This window comes from Xiphias gladius, chromosome 1, assembly GCF_016859285.1.
Source record: "Xiphias gladius isolate SHS-SW01 ecotype Sanya breed wild chromosome 1, ASM1685928v1, whole genome shotgun sequence".
Lineage (NCBI taxonomy): Eukaryota > Metazoa > Chordata > Actinopteri > Istiophoriformes > Xiphiidae > Xiphias > Xiphias gladius.
Genome location: NC_053400.1, coordinates 22075501 through 22093501, shown reverse-complemented (window position 1 = coordinate 22093501; position 18001 = coordinate 22075501). Strand labels below are relative to the sequence as shown.

Here is an 18001-nt window from a genome sequence, read left to right as displayed (position 1 = left end):
CACCACGAGGCCTTCATTTAGCACGACTCCTCTTTGCACTCCCTAATGGACTTGGCCCTGTTCTTCTTTTGTCTTCCTTTAGTACCATGAAATTCACCTTCAGGAGAGAAAGCCATCTTTCCTGATGCTTCTTTACATTTTGTGAATATAGTTAGATGATTCCGCCCCTTCTTTTCAGTTTCACGTCTGTTTTCTCTTAGGCTTTATATAGTTTGCATTGTTTCCTTGGCACACTGTATTGACAGTATTGTCACACTTAAGTGAAATCTTTCAGAGCAGGCACCAATGAAGCACGTAATCATTTTGAATAGATCCACTGCATCACATTTGACCTTATTTCTGTGTTTCCTGTTAAAACAAAGAAATAGTCTTTTAGCCTTTCTATCACACTTTCTGGCATTTCCTATCCACTGGAAGTTAGCAGTCTATATTTTGTATTTTAAGAACTACGATTTATAAGCATGTCAGAAAAACAGCATGTGAGCTCAGACAACTAGACTGAAAACGAGAAGTTTCCATTTTCCGTCGAGGCGGTCCTCTTAAGAAAAAAGACAGTATTTGAAGTTCACAGTGCTTAGAATATCTTATGTTTACATTCAGTGCCAATGCTAGAAGTAAAGTGATGCACAGTGATGATAAACTTAAGCATTATTTAATTATAACCAAGAAATATTTGTTGCCTGATCTTCACCATGCCTTTGCCACCAGAGCAGCAGACCAGAAAGTGTTTTTATTACATATTTCTGAATGAATGCATTGTAATGTGCTTTTCTATAATGGAGCAAACAATAAATATCTTTTTACATATATTTATGTGTGTGTGTGTGTGTGTGTGTGTGTGTGTGTGTGTGTGTGTGTATATATACACACACACACACACACATGCATATATATAAAAACAGTCCGGATCATGAAGGACCCCCAGAAGGGCACAATTCCATCCAACTACCGGCCAATAACCTGCCTCTGTACAACATGGAAGCTCCTGTCAGGTATCATAGCAGCTAAGATGAATAGGCACATGGCCCAACACATGAGCAGGGCCCAGAAAGGAATTGGTAGTAACACCAGGGGTGCTAAGCACCACCTACTGGTCGATAGAGCAGTCACCCAAGACTGCAAGACCAGGCAGACCAACCTGTGCTCCGCTTGGATTGACTACAAGAAGGCCTATGACTCAATGCCACACACATGGATACTGGAATGCTTGGACATGTACAACATCAACAGGACACCAAGAGCCTTCATCAAGGACTCAATGGGGCTGTGGAAAACAACTCTGGAGGCCAACTCAAAGCCAATTGCACAAGTTACCATCAGGTGCGGCATATACCAAGGTGATGCACTATCCCCGCTGCTGTTCTGCATAGGCCTGAACCCCATCAGCCAGATCATCTCAAAGAGTGGCTACGGGTACCAGTTCCGAAGTGGAACAACCATCAGTCACCTCTTTTGCATGGAAGACATCAAGCTGTATGCCAGGAATGAGCGAGACATCGACTCACTGATCCACCTCACCAGGATCTACAGCAACCACATCGGAATGTCATTTGGACTAGATAAGTGTGGTCGGATAGTATCGAAGAGAGGGAAGATGATCAGAACGGAGGGGGTTGAACTACCAGAAGGCAGCATTGCAGATGTTCAGGACAACTACAAATACCCTTGGATCCTCCAGGCAAATGGGAACCTTGAGCAGGCCGCAAGGAAGTCAGGCGCAGCCAAATACCTACACAGAGTAAGGCAGGTCCTGAAAAGTCGGCTGAATGGGAAGAACAAGATACGGGCCATCAACACGTACGCCCTGCCAGTCATCAGATACCCCGCTGGAATAATAAGCTGCCTAAAGAAGGAGACAGAGGTCACTAATATCATGACAACTCCAGGAATACATCAGGAAGATGGCCCCCAAAGATGAACTGCTAAGTGAATACCTCAGGCAGCAGAAACCCGATGATGCAGAGGAGGAGAAGGAACCATCATGGAGCGACAAGCCCCTACACGGCATGTACCACCGACAGATAGAAGAAGTGGCTGATATCAAGAAATCCTACCAGTGGCTGGAAAAGGCTGGACAGAAGGGCAGCACAGAAGCACTAATCATGGCAGCACAAGACCAGGCACTCTGTACAAGATATATAGAGGCGGGGATCTACCACACCAGACAGGACCCCAGGTGCAGGCTGTGCAAAGATGCTCCTGAGACATTTCAGCACATAGTAGCAGGGTGTAAGATGCAGGCAGGAACAGCGTACATGGAACGTCATAACCAAGTGGCTGGCATAGTGTACAGGAACATCTGCACTGAGTATGGGTTGGAGGTCCCAAGGTCACAAAGGAAGACACCTCCTAAGGTGGTTGAGAATGACCAAGCCAAGATCCTGTGGGACTTCCAGATCCAGACTGACAAACTGGTGATGGCTAACCAACCGGACATCTTGTTGATCGACAAACAACAGAAGAAGGCAGTAGTGATAGACGTAGTGATCCCAAGCGACAGCAACGTCAAGAAGACGGAACGCGAGAAAATCGAAAAATATCAAGGGCTGAAAGAGGAGATCACTGTCCAGAAGAGAACAGTCCTAGGAACAGCTAAGATACTACGCAGAATCCTCAAACTCCCAGGCCTCTGGTAGAGGACCCGAGCTTGAGGAAGACACACCACCACTTGGGGGGGGGGGATTTTTTTTTTCTTTATAAATAAATGTATGTGTGTGTGTGTGTGTGTGTGTGTGTGTGTGTGTGTGTGTGTGTATGTATGTATGTTTGTATATATGTATGTATATATATTATTATTATTATTATTATTATTATTATTAGTCATTTCTGAGAGTGTTATCTTAAAGATCCCTTCTAGACATTTTAAGACATAAAATACTCTACGTGGAATAAAAATATATGTATCCAATATGATTCATCCACAAAAAAGTTCAATTACTTTGGTAAAAATTCTTAAAATTACATTTTCCTCTTCTCAGTCATTGAAAAATCCAGAATCTATAATTATGCAAATATTTTTTGTTTCAAACATTTAACTGCTGGACACAAAATGTCTTCTACTTCACTGAAAAGTTCATTCTCAGTATGTGTACTGGAGGATTCATGTTTCCATATCACACTTGTTGTAAGTTGAATACTGAACCACAATTGGTTTCCAAACAAAAATCAGCTCATACGTGCATGTGTCAGTCAGTTTTTAAGTAGAGCACAGAGGAACTTTCCCCCTTCAACAGATGAATGTGAAAACAGCCTTCTAGTGTCAGACTATGCATATACATTATTCTGCACAGTGAAGGTCAAATTTCCAGGTAAAATAACAATAAACAAAAAACAATTTTTAGTGGATGGGGACTTTGATATTGAAGCAGTAATTCTGCCAAGGCTTCTCTTTGGCTTATAACTAACAGAGTAAAATAATAATATCTGAGTTTTTTTTTTTAAAGTGTCAGATAATGCAGAAACATGCTCCTCTTGAATATTTATATACTAGCTAAGTTGTGACAAATGTGATTTGACTAATTAAAGTAATGAGTAGGATTTCACACACAGCAACCCTCTTCCCCCCTACTCTCAACCCCAAACTAACCTGCTACACTGTGGGAAACATTATTTCGATTATCATGAATGGCTGTCTCCTACAGCTGCAGAAGCACAGAGATGAGGATGTAGTCTTTGCTGATGTAAGGATATGTATCCTGGAGACACTATGCTGAGTATTCAGAATAATCTCTTTTCTAGATTAGATAGTCATTACATTTCATAAATTTTAGCCTATTAAATCCATAGTTAATAGTTTAAGCCAGACAAACTGGTACAGTAACATGTAAAAAATGTATCTTAGTTTTACTACGTTTTAGCAGACTCAGCACCCTCCTGATGTCTGACAGTGTTATAATAAACATTAATATTAAACACTGACATTGTTATAATTCGGCACATACATTTATATTTAGGATATCTTGTACTAACTGTAAAGACATTTTTCCTGCTCCTGAAAATTTGACTCATGATGCAACTCATTATAATTTGCTTGTTAGGCCTGCATTCAGTTTTATGGGAAAATGAATCTTTCCAGCAGAGAAAGTGCAGCTCAGTAAATCTCCAACCTGCAAGACAAAAACACACAGTTTGACTGGGGGGGTTTGGGGTGGGGAGTGATGACTCATGCACACAGTTGAGGTCCCTCCCTTTCCATTTCTTTCAGTGTCCAATCAGTTCTTCCCCAGCTGTCACTCATTGCCTCATTTGCAAAGGTTTAGAACATGCAAAGTAAATAAAAATGCCATTCACATCATTTTGACACACAGATTGTTGCTTGATAATGTGATTACTTTGCAGTGCAGATGATAATCCTCTGCAGCCATGATGTTTTGGTCATGCAGTAGATTGACAAATTCAACTGAAACACATATGAACATATTTTCTAAAGCTTCAGAATAGATTTTAAAGTTGCTCCTTTAAGTACATTGAGTTATGTTTTAATTTTGACAGAAAGAAAGTTTAATATTTCATCAAAACAATTCTCCAAACAGCGAAATGAATTCCTCGTTTCAATTTTTTTTTAAAATTTCTTTTAGATTACTTTTTCAGAAAGCGCAGCCTATAAAACATGGTAGAAAGACCAATCGTTGCTTTGGATTGCCCATGTACAGTAAATATTGAGTTATTGGCTCATAGTTTCAGAGAAGATACAAGTGCCTGCTATCCCTGTTTCTCCAGGGATCTCCTCAGCACCACCATGGTGTAAGAGCCAGTCTCAGGACTCCTTGAAGTGGGCGGATGCTTGACATCAGCTTTATGAGCTTTATGTGGGGAAGGACGAGGACTGGGGTTTTCCTCTTTGCAGTCAGATTTTTATTGAAAAATATAACAAACGTAACATTAGAACAAAGGCAGAACTGGTATGAATTATGCAAAAGTGGTGGTGAGGAAAAAAGAGTATAAAGGAGAGGAAAGAAGGAAGGAAGAAGAAGAAAATGTGATGTGGTTGAGGATGCTACGGTGTTTGATTTAAGGTGAGAAGACAGAGGGGAGATTATATTACAGTCTTCCAAGAAACTTCATAATATGTCAGCAGCCGCATATGAAGCATGTAAGATCACTCCAAAGCCTAGAAACACATCATGTAAAGGAGGGTGCTTGGGAGGGACCAGTGTTTTTAATGGAACTGGTAACATCTAGGAAGACCTGGAGGGGCAGTGTATATCTCCTATCCGTTACATTCAGAGTCACTAGCTCGGCATCCTTCTATGACGACAGTGACCCTAAGTAGTGATAAGGTGATAGAGTATTTAGGTTTCTAGACTCTTGACTGATTGTGATGCCAGGTCACCAACATTTTAGTTGGTAACACCATCAGGTAGCCCGAGTGTAGCAATGTTGTTTCTGTACACTGACTCTAAACAACAAATTTATTTAAATAGACAAAGGTTCAATCCCAGTTGGACCTTTTGTTGGGTTAAAATGTTTAAAAATGGATAAGTCACCCATATAGTATAACCAATAGGCTGATAGGCTCTAAGATGACAGATGTGGCTGATCAAAACCTGCCCAAGGTGACATTATTTTTCCAGTAGGCTTTCACCTACTTGTGATGTACATATAATTATGCTCCTTCTTTTGTCTACCAATATTGTTTCTGTCTAAAAAGTCATGTAGTCTACTTTTATGATCCCTATAATGTTCAATTTTTGTTGAAACTGTCACAGAGGTGGTAATTTAATTATGTTTTAATATTATCGATGGTATTTTACCGGGCTGCATTATATTCAGAGATGTTTCTAATATTCTGTCCCCCTCATGATACACTTCTCAGCATAATGCAATATTAAATTGTATTATTGAATTGCAATATATTGTCCAGGTGTGCCTAATGAAGTGGCCACTGAGTGTATGTATTCATAAAAAACAATACTAGCTTTAGAGGTTTTGTAAAATTAGTTTTAATTGTCTTGTTGTATAGTTAATTCATTAGCATTTAAGGTACAATTCACCCACAACATGGCAAAACATACATTTCCTCTAGTTATTTGTAGCCATAGTTTGATGTTAATTCGTTAATTTTGTTGATATGTGTCTCTGAGATTTCTGCTGCCACCCCAGTACAGTGAATGTGAGTGTTATTCTTTGGTGGTGCTTATTTCCAAAGGGCCTCGCCTGTTTGTACAATGTGAAATGATACATTCACACCAAGGGGCAAAAAAAGTTTGTAACCAGTTTACCTAATTTGAGGGACAATGCTGAGTTTCCTCTGACAGCTCCCACATCCCTTGCGGTCCCAGGATCAGCACCTTGGACAGCGAACGTTGCACACTTATGTACAAAATGTTAAAAATGATCCACCTGAGCTGAAAGAAGGAGGATCTCTTGGTAGACCTTAGCCTTTACCACAGATGTCCGTATTATTATTTATGATTAAATATGTTGTCAGTTTTCCATTGACAGATAAATTAAAATTAACCAGAGCCCCTTCCCATGGCCCTACTGGAAAAATAGAAAGACTAAGCATTTCAGATTGACTCATTCAAAGTTAGTTGTGCAGGTCTCAGTGATAAGTATAGGTTAAATTTAAACTCAACTTATGCAGCTTTCTCCCAGGGAGAGCTAACTTTGCTTGCATACCATTAAAATACATCGTCTATACATTTTTTCATATTTGAAAGATGTGTAAAGGAGTAAGTATGTAATTTCTTGACTTTTGTTCAAGCAACCACTGCTGCCAGTTTAAGTTAAATCCAGTTTATGGCGGTTTCAGCTCCTGGTTTTATTTTTCCTCATCCCAGGGACCAGCAAATATGCCGCATAATCATTTAGTAGAATAATACTCAGGTAAAACATTCATGATCGTAGACCTATTGGAGTAAACAAAGAGACAGTGTGTCTGTGTTTGTTAAAGTTAAGCTTTGGGGTGGCCCATTAATTTGTATTACAGTGCTGCCTGACAGGTAGTGAGCTAGTAGAAGTTTATTGAAGTATCTTCACTTCTGTGCTCTTTCTTCCTTTTTATCACACATGGACTTCTAGTGACAGAGACCAGTGCTTCTTCTTCATCAGACCCCAAGCTTCACTCTTCTGTACCCTAACACAACCTTTCTCCTGTACTGTTAGAGGTGTCTTTAGGTAGAAAGTAAGACTCAGTGGAGGGGATTTCTCAATTCTTTACCTCTGCCCCCTTACTATTTGTATATCAGGACATTTTATTGTATGTAATGCTTTACATAGTGTTTTGTCCTGTTTGACTTCCAACATAAAAGTGGTTACTATTGCTGTGTAGTGTTTTTTCTTATAACCAGGGAGGAACTGTAAAAAAGTGGTTTACATATTTTATGTCAGAGCTACTTGGCATTGCTTATGGAGACCTAAACAATATTTTACTCTGGCAAATGTCACATATTTGATCAACACGATTGATTTACTTGTTTCTCCACAGATACAGTTTGTAAGCTGCTTTATGTCCTTGGCTTTATGAACCTTCATGAATCTTTCCCTAGCTTTAAGCAAGGTGACACCAGAAGGAACATAAAGACACTTATCCATGCCTATGTGTTTCATAACAGCCAAGATTGAGCCTGAAATTTGCTATATATGGTGTGGGGACACGCTGTGACAAACAGACTATCCAGCTTCCTGAAATTGTTTAGATAGTTTTCCAGTATATCCTCTGCCTTGCGCTACACTGAGAACTACACACATCTGTAGACCACTAGCCTATTTTCTGATGCAGCCAATCCAAAAAAGGGATGTCTCTAGAAAAAGGACAAAACACTAGCTAAAAAGTATACTCAAGAATGACTAGTCAGTATTTGTGACTTTGTCAACAATTTTCCCAACAAATAAAGCTAGTGAAGAAACATCAACTTTAATCAAAACTTTAATACTGCACATTACTCATTGATCCTTACTTTAAGTGGCCATTGCTGACATTAAAAGCTGCACAGTCCCATTTTTTGCAGCATATACACTGTGTCTCTGTGGATATGGCTGTGCAGTAAATGATACACATTTGCTACTAGTCTCTATTAGTCTATGGCTCTTCAGCCGCTCTCTTTTTCAGTCACATTTTCCTCAGGGAAAAGATGCTCGACTTGCAGTTGCAGCTTGCTGTTCTTTCCCTGACGAATTCATGACAGCAGTGTTTTGTGATTGATTAGATTAAGATTGGTTCTGACTAATCAAAAATTGAATGGTCAAAGCTATGATGGTCTCAAATGTGAATTTCTTTTATTAGTTTTAACTGTGGCGTTTCACTCTAAGCTGAATACTTTTTTTTTTTTTAAATAGCAGAACAAAATAAGAAATTTGAAGACATCCCTTCGGGTCTGGTATCTTCTTAGGAGCATGAATCGTTGAATGAATCATTAGCTGCAATTCAAGTTAAGTGTGAACTTCTCAGAAACGTGTATGAACATGTCGGTAGGATTTATATATTAGGCCTGTATGTATCATGCCCTTATTAGATTTTGTTTGATCCGCAGCAGTGGGAACCTTTGTTAGCCTTCTTATACCTGTGCGTACATGTTGCCCAGTGTTGGGAGCATTGCCAGCAAAACAAATAGCAGGACCCAATCTACTTGTTTTTAAAAAAAAAAAAAAAAACACGAACAGTTCAGGTAAAAGTGCAATGACTAACAGTGATAAACAACATACGTAAACATAACAATGATTTTTCCTCTAATCTCATTAAATGTACAGTAGGCTCAGATGTTGTGCTTTTGGGCAAAGGCGAATGGGTACAGCTAACTAACTTTTGCTATTTAGGTGGCCAGAGAAGCAGCATGGTTCAGTCTATAAAAAGGGCTCGAATGGGAGAAAAACAAAAGACAAAAAAGTAAAAATAAATACATTATTTGTAGGTGGACTTAAGTCAGGTTTCAATAACATTAAATCAGATAATCTCCTCGGAAGATAGTTGAGTAGGGCCATGAGGAGAACCCATGTCTTTAGATTTCCACATGCAACAAGTGTGACAGGTCATACACTGTTTGTATTATAGTCTTATATATATAGCTATGACTCATGAGTATATCCAAATACATAAATAAATAACATTAACCTCAACCCTACTTCAAAAAAATTGAGAAAAAGAATTAAAGAAACATTTATTTTACTCTCATGTTTATCCTTTACCAGCTCTTTGATTTTTCAGCTCACTTTCCTATTTGCTTAGCAGCCAGCACACATGTAATCATACGTCACCTACAATTACCATGATAACATTCACCAAATTAGAATTTATCCGTTAGGGAGCATGAAGATCAGCACTAAATTTCATGGCAATAATCCATTTAAAAGTGTTTGATCAACAGGAGGACTGAGGGACTGGATGATGCCCTACCCCCTCACAGGAAGTGTGGAACTATCAGACAGCCTTCACCTATGGTTGGAGTTTCTAAAGTCTCATTATGCATTATTTTTTATAAACCCCAAATCCAAAAACCAAGGCAGAGACAAGAACTTTTCCCCATTGGCACACATTCATCTGCTACGATAAGTAAATAACATCATTTTGGAAATAACCTACATCAGACATACTTCAGGTGGGTGTTCTTGGAGACAAATGAGCAAATGCTTTTGTTGCGCGTGTGGACGTGTCTTGTCCTACCTAGCTCAAATACCTCCTCAAGTGCCTTTATTTAAACTCGTTCCAAAAGAGTGCAAACAGCACTGAATAGATGAGGAATGAAAGTATTTTTCGTAACTGTGCAGCATTCCTTTGACAAAAGAGAGATTAGCTTAACATACAGAGAGGCATTTGGAAGGAGCCCTCTGGCAAAGAGTTTTGTCAACATTTTTGTGCTCCTGTATCACTTGTTCACTCACTTACTTATTCACTCACTCTCTCTTGCTCTCAGACACACAGGTGGTATGTACACTTTAAATTTAGGCCACATGCATCTCGGACATCACTGACCACCTTCAATATAATCTCTTGACAGAGTAATTGCAGGAAGCTTTCGTGCCTTTTGAGTTTGTCTACTCTCACTGGCCATCTGTTTTGTGCACCCCCTTGCTCCTATCTGCAAGAACAATACGCACACCTTATACATTTGTTTAAATAAAGTAGAGAGAGGAAATAATTATTTACACCCTTTTTAAAAGAAAAGTTAAGATCAACGTGGAGATAAGCTGTAGAGAAACAGACTGAAGCTGTAATAAGGTGGTTCAGGCATAAGCATGTAGTTAAAAAGTAAATTTATTGTAAGGTAATCTTGGTCTAATTTGACCATAGCAGCGGTTTCAAGTGTGAGCTATATAGCCACAATCTAGTCCACAAAGGCAGTGACCAGGTATGTAGACACTCCATTGCTCTCTGCAGTCGATAAAACCACCGTCATTACCATAATCACAACCTCTGCCTTCATCTATTCATACCATGTTCTCATGCCACAAACCTGCCAAATTCACGCACACTTATCTCACCACGAACTTTGTGTGACAGAGAAAGAAATGCAAACCGGTTACCTCCACTCTTGCCATGGCAACGGACGCGACAAGAAAAGCGATCCTGTACCTGTGTATCTGTCTCCCTAATGGTCTGTGTGTTAGTGTAACAAGATCTGTAAAAACTCCCCTCAATGACATTTTAGATCCCCCACTGTAACTGACCTGGGCTGGGGAGTCATAAGTAGGATTTAGGTGAGTACTCAGGCTTCTCTCAGGTTCCTGTTCCCCTTTTCCTAATGAATTCAACCATAAGAAGACTTGAGATGAGGCCCCTTTTTCCATATGAACAAGATATTATTTACTGTTGTATGAGCTGTATTATGTTTGCTAAATCTCATTAATGCAAAAAATATGCTTTTCCCACATTATATATGTTTGTAAAATTTCTCTTAATAGATGCTCTTACCCATGTTTTTGACTTAACATACCAAATGAGATTCTATAATGTTTTTTCTTTTTCCTTTTGGGAAGGAAAGCTCTCATTAAGAATGCTGTGGGGTGACTGCTGAAGTGTCGTGCATTATAGCACCTTGCAGCTTCACTGTTGGTCTGCACCACTTGGACCACTCCTAACTCTTCTATTCCCTCTGCTGGGAAAGGCAGATATTACACACCCTAAACAGAGTACAAAACATACACTACAGCAATTACTTTTAGTTTAAGTATCAACTTTGCATTTAGATACTGTGATGACCCATGTGGGGTTCTGGCTTATTCCAGGCTGCTGCTTTCTCTGGGAAGGCCAGGCTTAGGTGAGAGCCTTGCTAACACCCCTCTGTATGAAATATCAACGTGAATGACTCACTCTGAAGTTTTGTGTCAATCATTGCAAATGCCAAACCCATTATCACAAGATCTTTTCAAGAAGTTTTTTTGTCCATCCAGTGGCAAAGGTAGCAGGCTTTTTGAAAAAGAGGGAAGAGTTTCATGGCAGCATTCAGGGTTTTTGAAGAAGCTTTTTTTTCCCTGAGGGCGAAGGAACTAGATTTTCAATTTACGTTATAAATGACCTTGTAAACATCCAATTCTCAATTGTGGTTTGCATGCACTTAATTTTTAGCTTAGTTAATTTGTTGCGTGTTAGTGACTGAATGGGGTGAAACTTGCATTAAACCTCATAAAGATGGATAGTGTCTGTGCTCAGTCCAGCAATTATAGAAATGTGAATAAATATGCAGTATTTATATTTCCAACCAAACACCTCTAAGAATATTGAGAATCTGCTGGCAGTCTCTGCTGTCTTTTGCACCAGTGAAATAAATAGGCTTTACCTTTCTTCCTTTGGCCACAGATTCCTCAAGATATGACAAAAGGTTGTTATGACAAGTACTGCACACTCCAGTAGAGGACCAGTTTGTCTCCTGGTTGCTTGTGTCGACTGTTTCGATAAACGCCAGCCTACTTTCCTGTTTGTGTTTGTGTTTTCGTTTTCCTTTTTTGTATTGAATAGCACAACAGGCAAGTTCATTATGCGTGTGACTCATCCCACTAGCCCACACCCCCTCCCCATCTGCTGCTTTGCGCTGGAGAGGAGAGGGAACCGCCATTGATCACTTCTTCCCTCACACATGCACGCACACACCCCACCTTCAACGTCACTATCGATCGACAGGTTTAATGTTTTTGTGGGGAATAGCTGGCATTTCCTTTTGTGTCATTTTATATCTGTTGCCTATCATTTGCGGATATTATAATAAACCAGAGAGCAGAAATTTGAAAGACAAAAAGTAAAGAAAAATCCAGCCAATTATTCAAACACTCTCAAACTGTCCAGTCAGTGCAGTTTTTTTTTTTTGTAGCACTGGCAGTCAAGAAACATATAAGGAAATATGTCTGGACAGGAGACGTTTTCTGCCTTGCAAGTCTTATGCCATGGATACAGCTGAGTTAACAGCTACCTGACTAACAGCAAAGATGCTGCAGAATGGTTGGCAGGTATTGGACTTTTCCTTGATAAAACATTTTTCCACTCGCTGCCCTACATGATATGATGAATAATTTGTGTTTCACACACTATAACACTGGCATGCACATATGAATGAAGTACATATTTACACATTTTTAAACACAATTGATTTAAACCAATGGCATTTTTATATTTGTTTTAGGATAAATTTAATAAAATAATTTCTGGGGCAATTAAGGACTTATAATCGCAGTTTTCTCAATAAGGAATTCTTCACAAAACAGATTTTTTTTTCATTACACAGTAGAGAGTTAACATTGTCCAATTTCAGAATTCCCTTTAAAATATTAAAGGCTTTAATATCTGTTTTGAAAATTATAATGTTCACAGTGCTTGTCAAAAATCACCATAGCAAAATTCAGCAAAATCCACCACCAAAACCAGAACTCATGAAAGTACCAGCAATGCAGGACAAGTGTTATTTTACAATTGAGAATTGATTTCCATTGATTCATTATTTTTATTTTTCTGACCTAACAGCTCTCCTGCGGGTGCCGTACATTTTGTTTGTTGTTTTTTCAGACTGAGAGGGAGGGGTCTAGCTAACATGTCATTGGCACAGTGTGTAGTACCATTGCTATGGTGTCATGGAGTGGTATAGTTGTATTATTACAAGACTGTCTTTGGAAGATTTTTTAAATGAAAAAAATTCAGGTGCATTTTCATACATTGCTTGTCCAATACTTGTGTTTCTGGCTGACAGCATTCTGGGGGGGCCTGGTAAGCTATATAACTACCTAGCCAGCAATATCTTTTGATAAATGACTTCTTCTTTTTTGGTTCTTTTTGGCATTTTTGGGTTAGCATGAGAGCATAAGACAAAGCTTGAAAGTGAGTGTGTTGCACTGAAAGCATAAGAGTTGCTTTCAGTGTGGTGAGTTTAAAGGGTTTCCTGCTGCATATTATCATGGTGGTTCCTGGCTGCACTTGAAATAAAGAGCACCTCCAATAACATTGAGTGAGCTGACTGTTTTGCTGCATGAAGTCACAACTAAATTAATCACGAGACGAGACTCATCCAGATCTGTCGATTAAGCTCCGTTGGTGATTGATTGATCAATCACATCATACATTCACTTTGACGTAATTGATCAGAGCAGCACGTTGCAATATCAGGACAAAAGAAAAGTATTGTTTTTAGTTTTTACTTGAGTTATTATAGGTAGGAAAAGTTGAGGCTAGCATCTCAGTCCATCACAGGAGGGGATGTGAAAGAAAAAACTCACCACTGTACTGCGGTGTTTCAGATCAGCAAGCGTCCCCATTAACTGGTCACTGTAGGTTAAATTTGCCAATAGTTTCTCACAGTGATGGGTTTGGCAGAGCTTATGCCGCCTTCACGTCACACGGGATATAATATTTATATAAAACATTTATTAAACCAGGTAATCTCATGGATTGAATTGATTCCAAAGTTAACTACTACAAATGTTCACGTCATCACCGTGGTTGTATAATTACAGAGTTGGTCAGGTTAGGATTAAAAGACTGTGCATTAACATAATAACTCCATGTCCATTTAATTTTGGTTCAGTTACACTGAACAACAGTCTTTGGCTGATGTGAGGCATCCATATTTGTTTGGTTTTCTGGTACTTCTGTGATTGGGAGTGCTTATTGGATATATTGGAGCTTTCAGAAAAATCTAGTTTCCCGGTGATACTTATGACTTGGAAGTTGACGTTAACCCTATTTACCAGTTGGAATATCATAATTACATTTTCCTGACATGACATGAACACAGCATTACCCAACTCTGCTAACAAATTTTCTGGTTGAAACCCTGAATAAAAACAGCTGCCTCCTGCAGCCAGGAATAAGAGTGATGAGAGTGGACCAAAGTTCAGTAAGGTTGTGGGCCATAAAACCAAAACAATGAGCTAAAGAAGCTAAAATGCTCTGTAGAGGTGAGGGAAACTGCAGAGTTGGGTGATGATTTTCTTCGGGTTCATGCAGCAGCTTTCAGATTACAGGTAGTCATTTGATTCACTCTTCACATAAAAATATTGATTAGAAAAGCTTCAACTGATTAGAAATGTTCTTTCTGAAAAAAAAAAAGTTCAGTTTTAGTGAATGTTGAAGCTGTCAAACGTGAGACCTAAGTATTGTTTTTTTATGGTGTTTTGGTGAGATTAAATAATGATATAATTTGCCTTCAGAAACACTGCTGTGTGACTTCAAAATAAATCAAAGGAAATAATCGACATTTACCAGAACTTGCAAGACATCATAGCTTATTTAAAGAATTATTAAACAAATGCTGGCTCTGTCATGTTTATCTGTCACAGCCTTTTAAAATGCAGAGGACGGAACAAAATAACAACATAGAAAGAACTTGTAGAGGACGTTTAACCTTACTGTTTGCCTTTCATACAGGATGTGAGGCTATTAAGCAAAATATTATAATATGTTGATTAAAAATTTTACATTGCATTGTGACCTGAAATTATATTTTATTACAACTCCAAATATGAGCTTGGAAACAATAGTGAAGACACTAAGGAAAGAGAGAGAGAGTAAAATTGGGCAGAAAACTGCAATCGTGTAACATTTACACTTTAATTATGAGCATTACACTTCCATTATTCAAGTACAAAGACAACTTTCTTCATCAGTTCAATTTATGTACTGTATATTGAGGAAGTCTACCTTAAACTGACAGGCCTCTCTCCAATTTTGAATTCATTTCAACTTTCACATTGATATTATATACACTGAGATAAGATAGATTCAGAAGAATCTGATTTAAATGATGCTTGTCAGTGCACCACTGTAAATTATACATTGAACTGAAGAACTAACATTGTGATGATAAGATCACGATGATGAATCATGTATATGGAGTCCTGTTTTGTGAAGAATGTGTTGTTGTTTTCTTGCTTTCTCGCATGTAGGTGGTCCTGGACATGACATTTGGAGGTGGTGGTCATACCAAAGCAATACTGAATATGGTTCCTGAAGTTACAGTCCTGGCCTTAGACCGAGATCCTACAGCAATTTCTCTGGCCCAGCAGTTAGCCAAGGAACACCCGTAAGTGATTTATTGAAAGAGATCAGCTAGACCAAAACACAAGTTAAAGCTACAAGCTGCCTAGACAAATGTTTATACTATATCATGGTTAATGTTTTTAACCTTAAGTTTTTATTGTCACAGCTGACAGCTTGACCATTTTGAGCAGTGTTTGGTTTGTGGTCATTATTTCTTAGACCATAATGTAGGTGTGATATAGTATCGCAGTTCTCCCTGTATTTCTCACTTCTTGCCTGAGCCCGATCAAATACTGCTTGCCAAGATACAGCCCCTGAGTTTCACCATCCAATCAAATCCATTCCTCCTTCTTAACTTAAAGCTTTTCTCCCCCCACGCAAAGCTGGTGGGCTCAGCATGTCATTTGTCAGAGTAAGGGCCCACGCCTGTAGTGTGAGGGAGATGCTGCCTCCCACGGAGGATCTATAAGATATGGGGGGGGCAGGAAGTAGAGAGAAGCCCAGAGAAGTTAAAAAGTGGAGAGAGAGAGAGAGACGGAGAGAGGAAAAAAAGAGAAAATGAAGACATAAGAGTTCGAGAACAGGGAGACACGAGGACACAATGCCAGGGTGAGAGGGAGTGTATGTGTACATGAGCAAGGCGCAGGAGGATGAAAATGAGATGTTCCTAAGACCATGGCGTGGGAAGGAATCCTTTTACGTAGATTCTGGGGAAACCTCTCTCAAGGGAATCTGCCAGAGAAATGTGCCTGTGAGCAGGGAATGACAATTAAGAGAGAGAGAGAATGAGAGCACTGTATTCTGTCAGCAGCAATATACCCCTGCTGTAAACTCTTCTACGCCTACTCGTGATGCAAGTTGAGAGAAGCTAGAGAAATCTAGCAATTAACCAATATTATTGGAAGCCTGAGTAAAAGACCCAGGCAGCCTACGCAGTGCATCCACACAACAGGGTTAGAGGATTTTCTCTCTCCTCTGTACTCCCATGTCTTGAGGAAAGTATAACCTCAGTGCAAACTGTTGTGTGTTACTGTGAATCTGAACCCAGTTTTAGTATATTTAAGTATATTTAAAAGCATTAGCTTATGAAAGTAACTCTCCGTCTTTAATGGGATTTGTCTCCTTCGCGTTGAGCCTTGCCAGTATGTGCTTTTCACCATTGTTGTTGTTGCTATGAATTCCCTGTGCTTGAAGCACTTCAGCAGTTGTGCCCACAATAAATGTTATAAATCTGACAAGGCACCAAGCATTTTTGAAAAGCCACGTCAGGCCAACATCGGATTTACATGTGTGCGTATGGGAGTCACACAGAGACTGATATAATATGAGATATGATGTTTACTGTTTGCATGCACTGTGCACTTTGTTGGTTTTACATCTAGTAACATGCTGGCTATCACATCAGGATAGTAAAATCTGAAAATTTGGCACATGAAGCTGAGTTATAATTTACCTCTACATATTTGTTCTCTTACTTTATTTGGCTTACTTAAAGAAGTTTTAATAATAATAGTTTATGTTTCGTAAGACTGAAACTCTTTTATGTTTTTGTTATTGAGCTGATAGTCTTTTTTTTTCCCCCCATTGTTGTGTTATGTGTTTCGTGTTGTGTCTGTCACAGGAGACAATCTGACATGGCAATCTGACTAAATTCACGTAGTGTTTCACTTCATTTAGCCTGAATTTAATTTCTTATCGGCCCATTTCTTATGGGGAGGTGTTATTTCATTTTGTTTTACAAACCAGTTATACCAGTCAGTTGCAAGAGATCTAGTATCTGTCCCATCAAATGTAATTGTCAGTTGATATGAAAGCTGTGGTAGCGGTGGCTAGGAGCAGTCAGCATTTCCATGATGATTAAAAATATACACCAATTTAAAAGTCATTTCTGTGAGTCCACTTACAACATCTTGTACAGCTTTGTCGATTTCATCCACACTTTATGCAAATTTTTGTCGCTGTTTTTCATGGATGTAGCTTGGTAGGTAGCTATGTAGGAAGATAATAATACCATTCAAACAGCAGTGCTTTAAAACAGCGCAGGGGACTGCGTTGGTGGGTGGGTGTTGTTTAAGGTACTGGCAAGACATTAAATAGTGTCCAGGAAGTCCCTTTGAAGTAACAAATTGATGATTAAAGGATTACCAGATGCCAAAACACTTTACAACGCTTTCTAATACTCACAGACAGGATTTTACAACTTACATAACAACAATAGTGAGGTAAAGAGAAATACATCGTCACATTATCAATTAATCCACCAGGAATGTGCTCTTGCACGTATGAGATTGGCCAACGTAGTGCCTTGCCAAAATACGCTGCATTGCAGTGCAAGTTAAGGCCTGGTTCAGTCTTTTTGCCGGACGACCCGGCATTATTTTGCCGAGCGCTCTGTGTTTTTAACCCCTGCTGCGTTGACAGACTGGGTCTATTCAAATTAATGTGAGGGCCTGCATTTTTTCATGCAGTTCTGAAGTTGATCTGAATGCAGCCCTAATCCAGCCTTCTAAGCTCTGATTAGTTGACTGTTTCAGAAGGCCATATATGACCTCAAGGTACCCCATGAAAAGAAATCTGTGAGGCTGAAGTTGTTAGGGCAAAACT

At 39.1% G+C, this 18001-nt stretch overlaps 1 protein-coding gene across 4 annotated transcripts in view; it reads left to right on the top strand.

The window, feature by feature from the left end:
• Positions 1 to 18001, top strand: part of mettl15 (methyltransferase like 15) — a 53696-nt gene that overhangs the window by 10780 nt on the left and 24915 nt on the right. For all 4 annotated transcript variants that reach the window (XM_040129060.1, XM_040129051.1, XM_040129034.1 and 1 more), the window contains exon 3: positions 15304 to 15440. In XM_040129060.1, coding sequence (XP_039984994.1) covers positions 15304 to 15440 — 137 coding nt within the window. The remainder of the gene's footprint in view (positions 1 to 15303; positions 15441 to 18001) is intronic.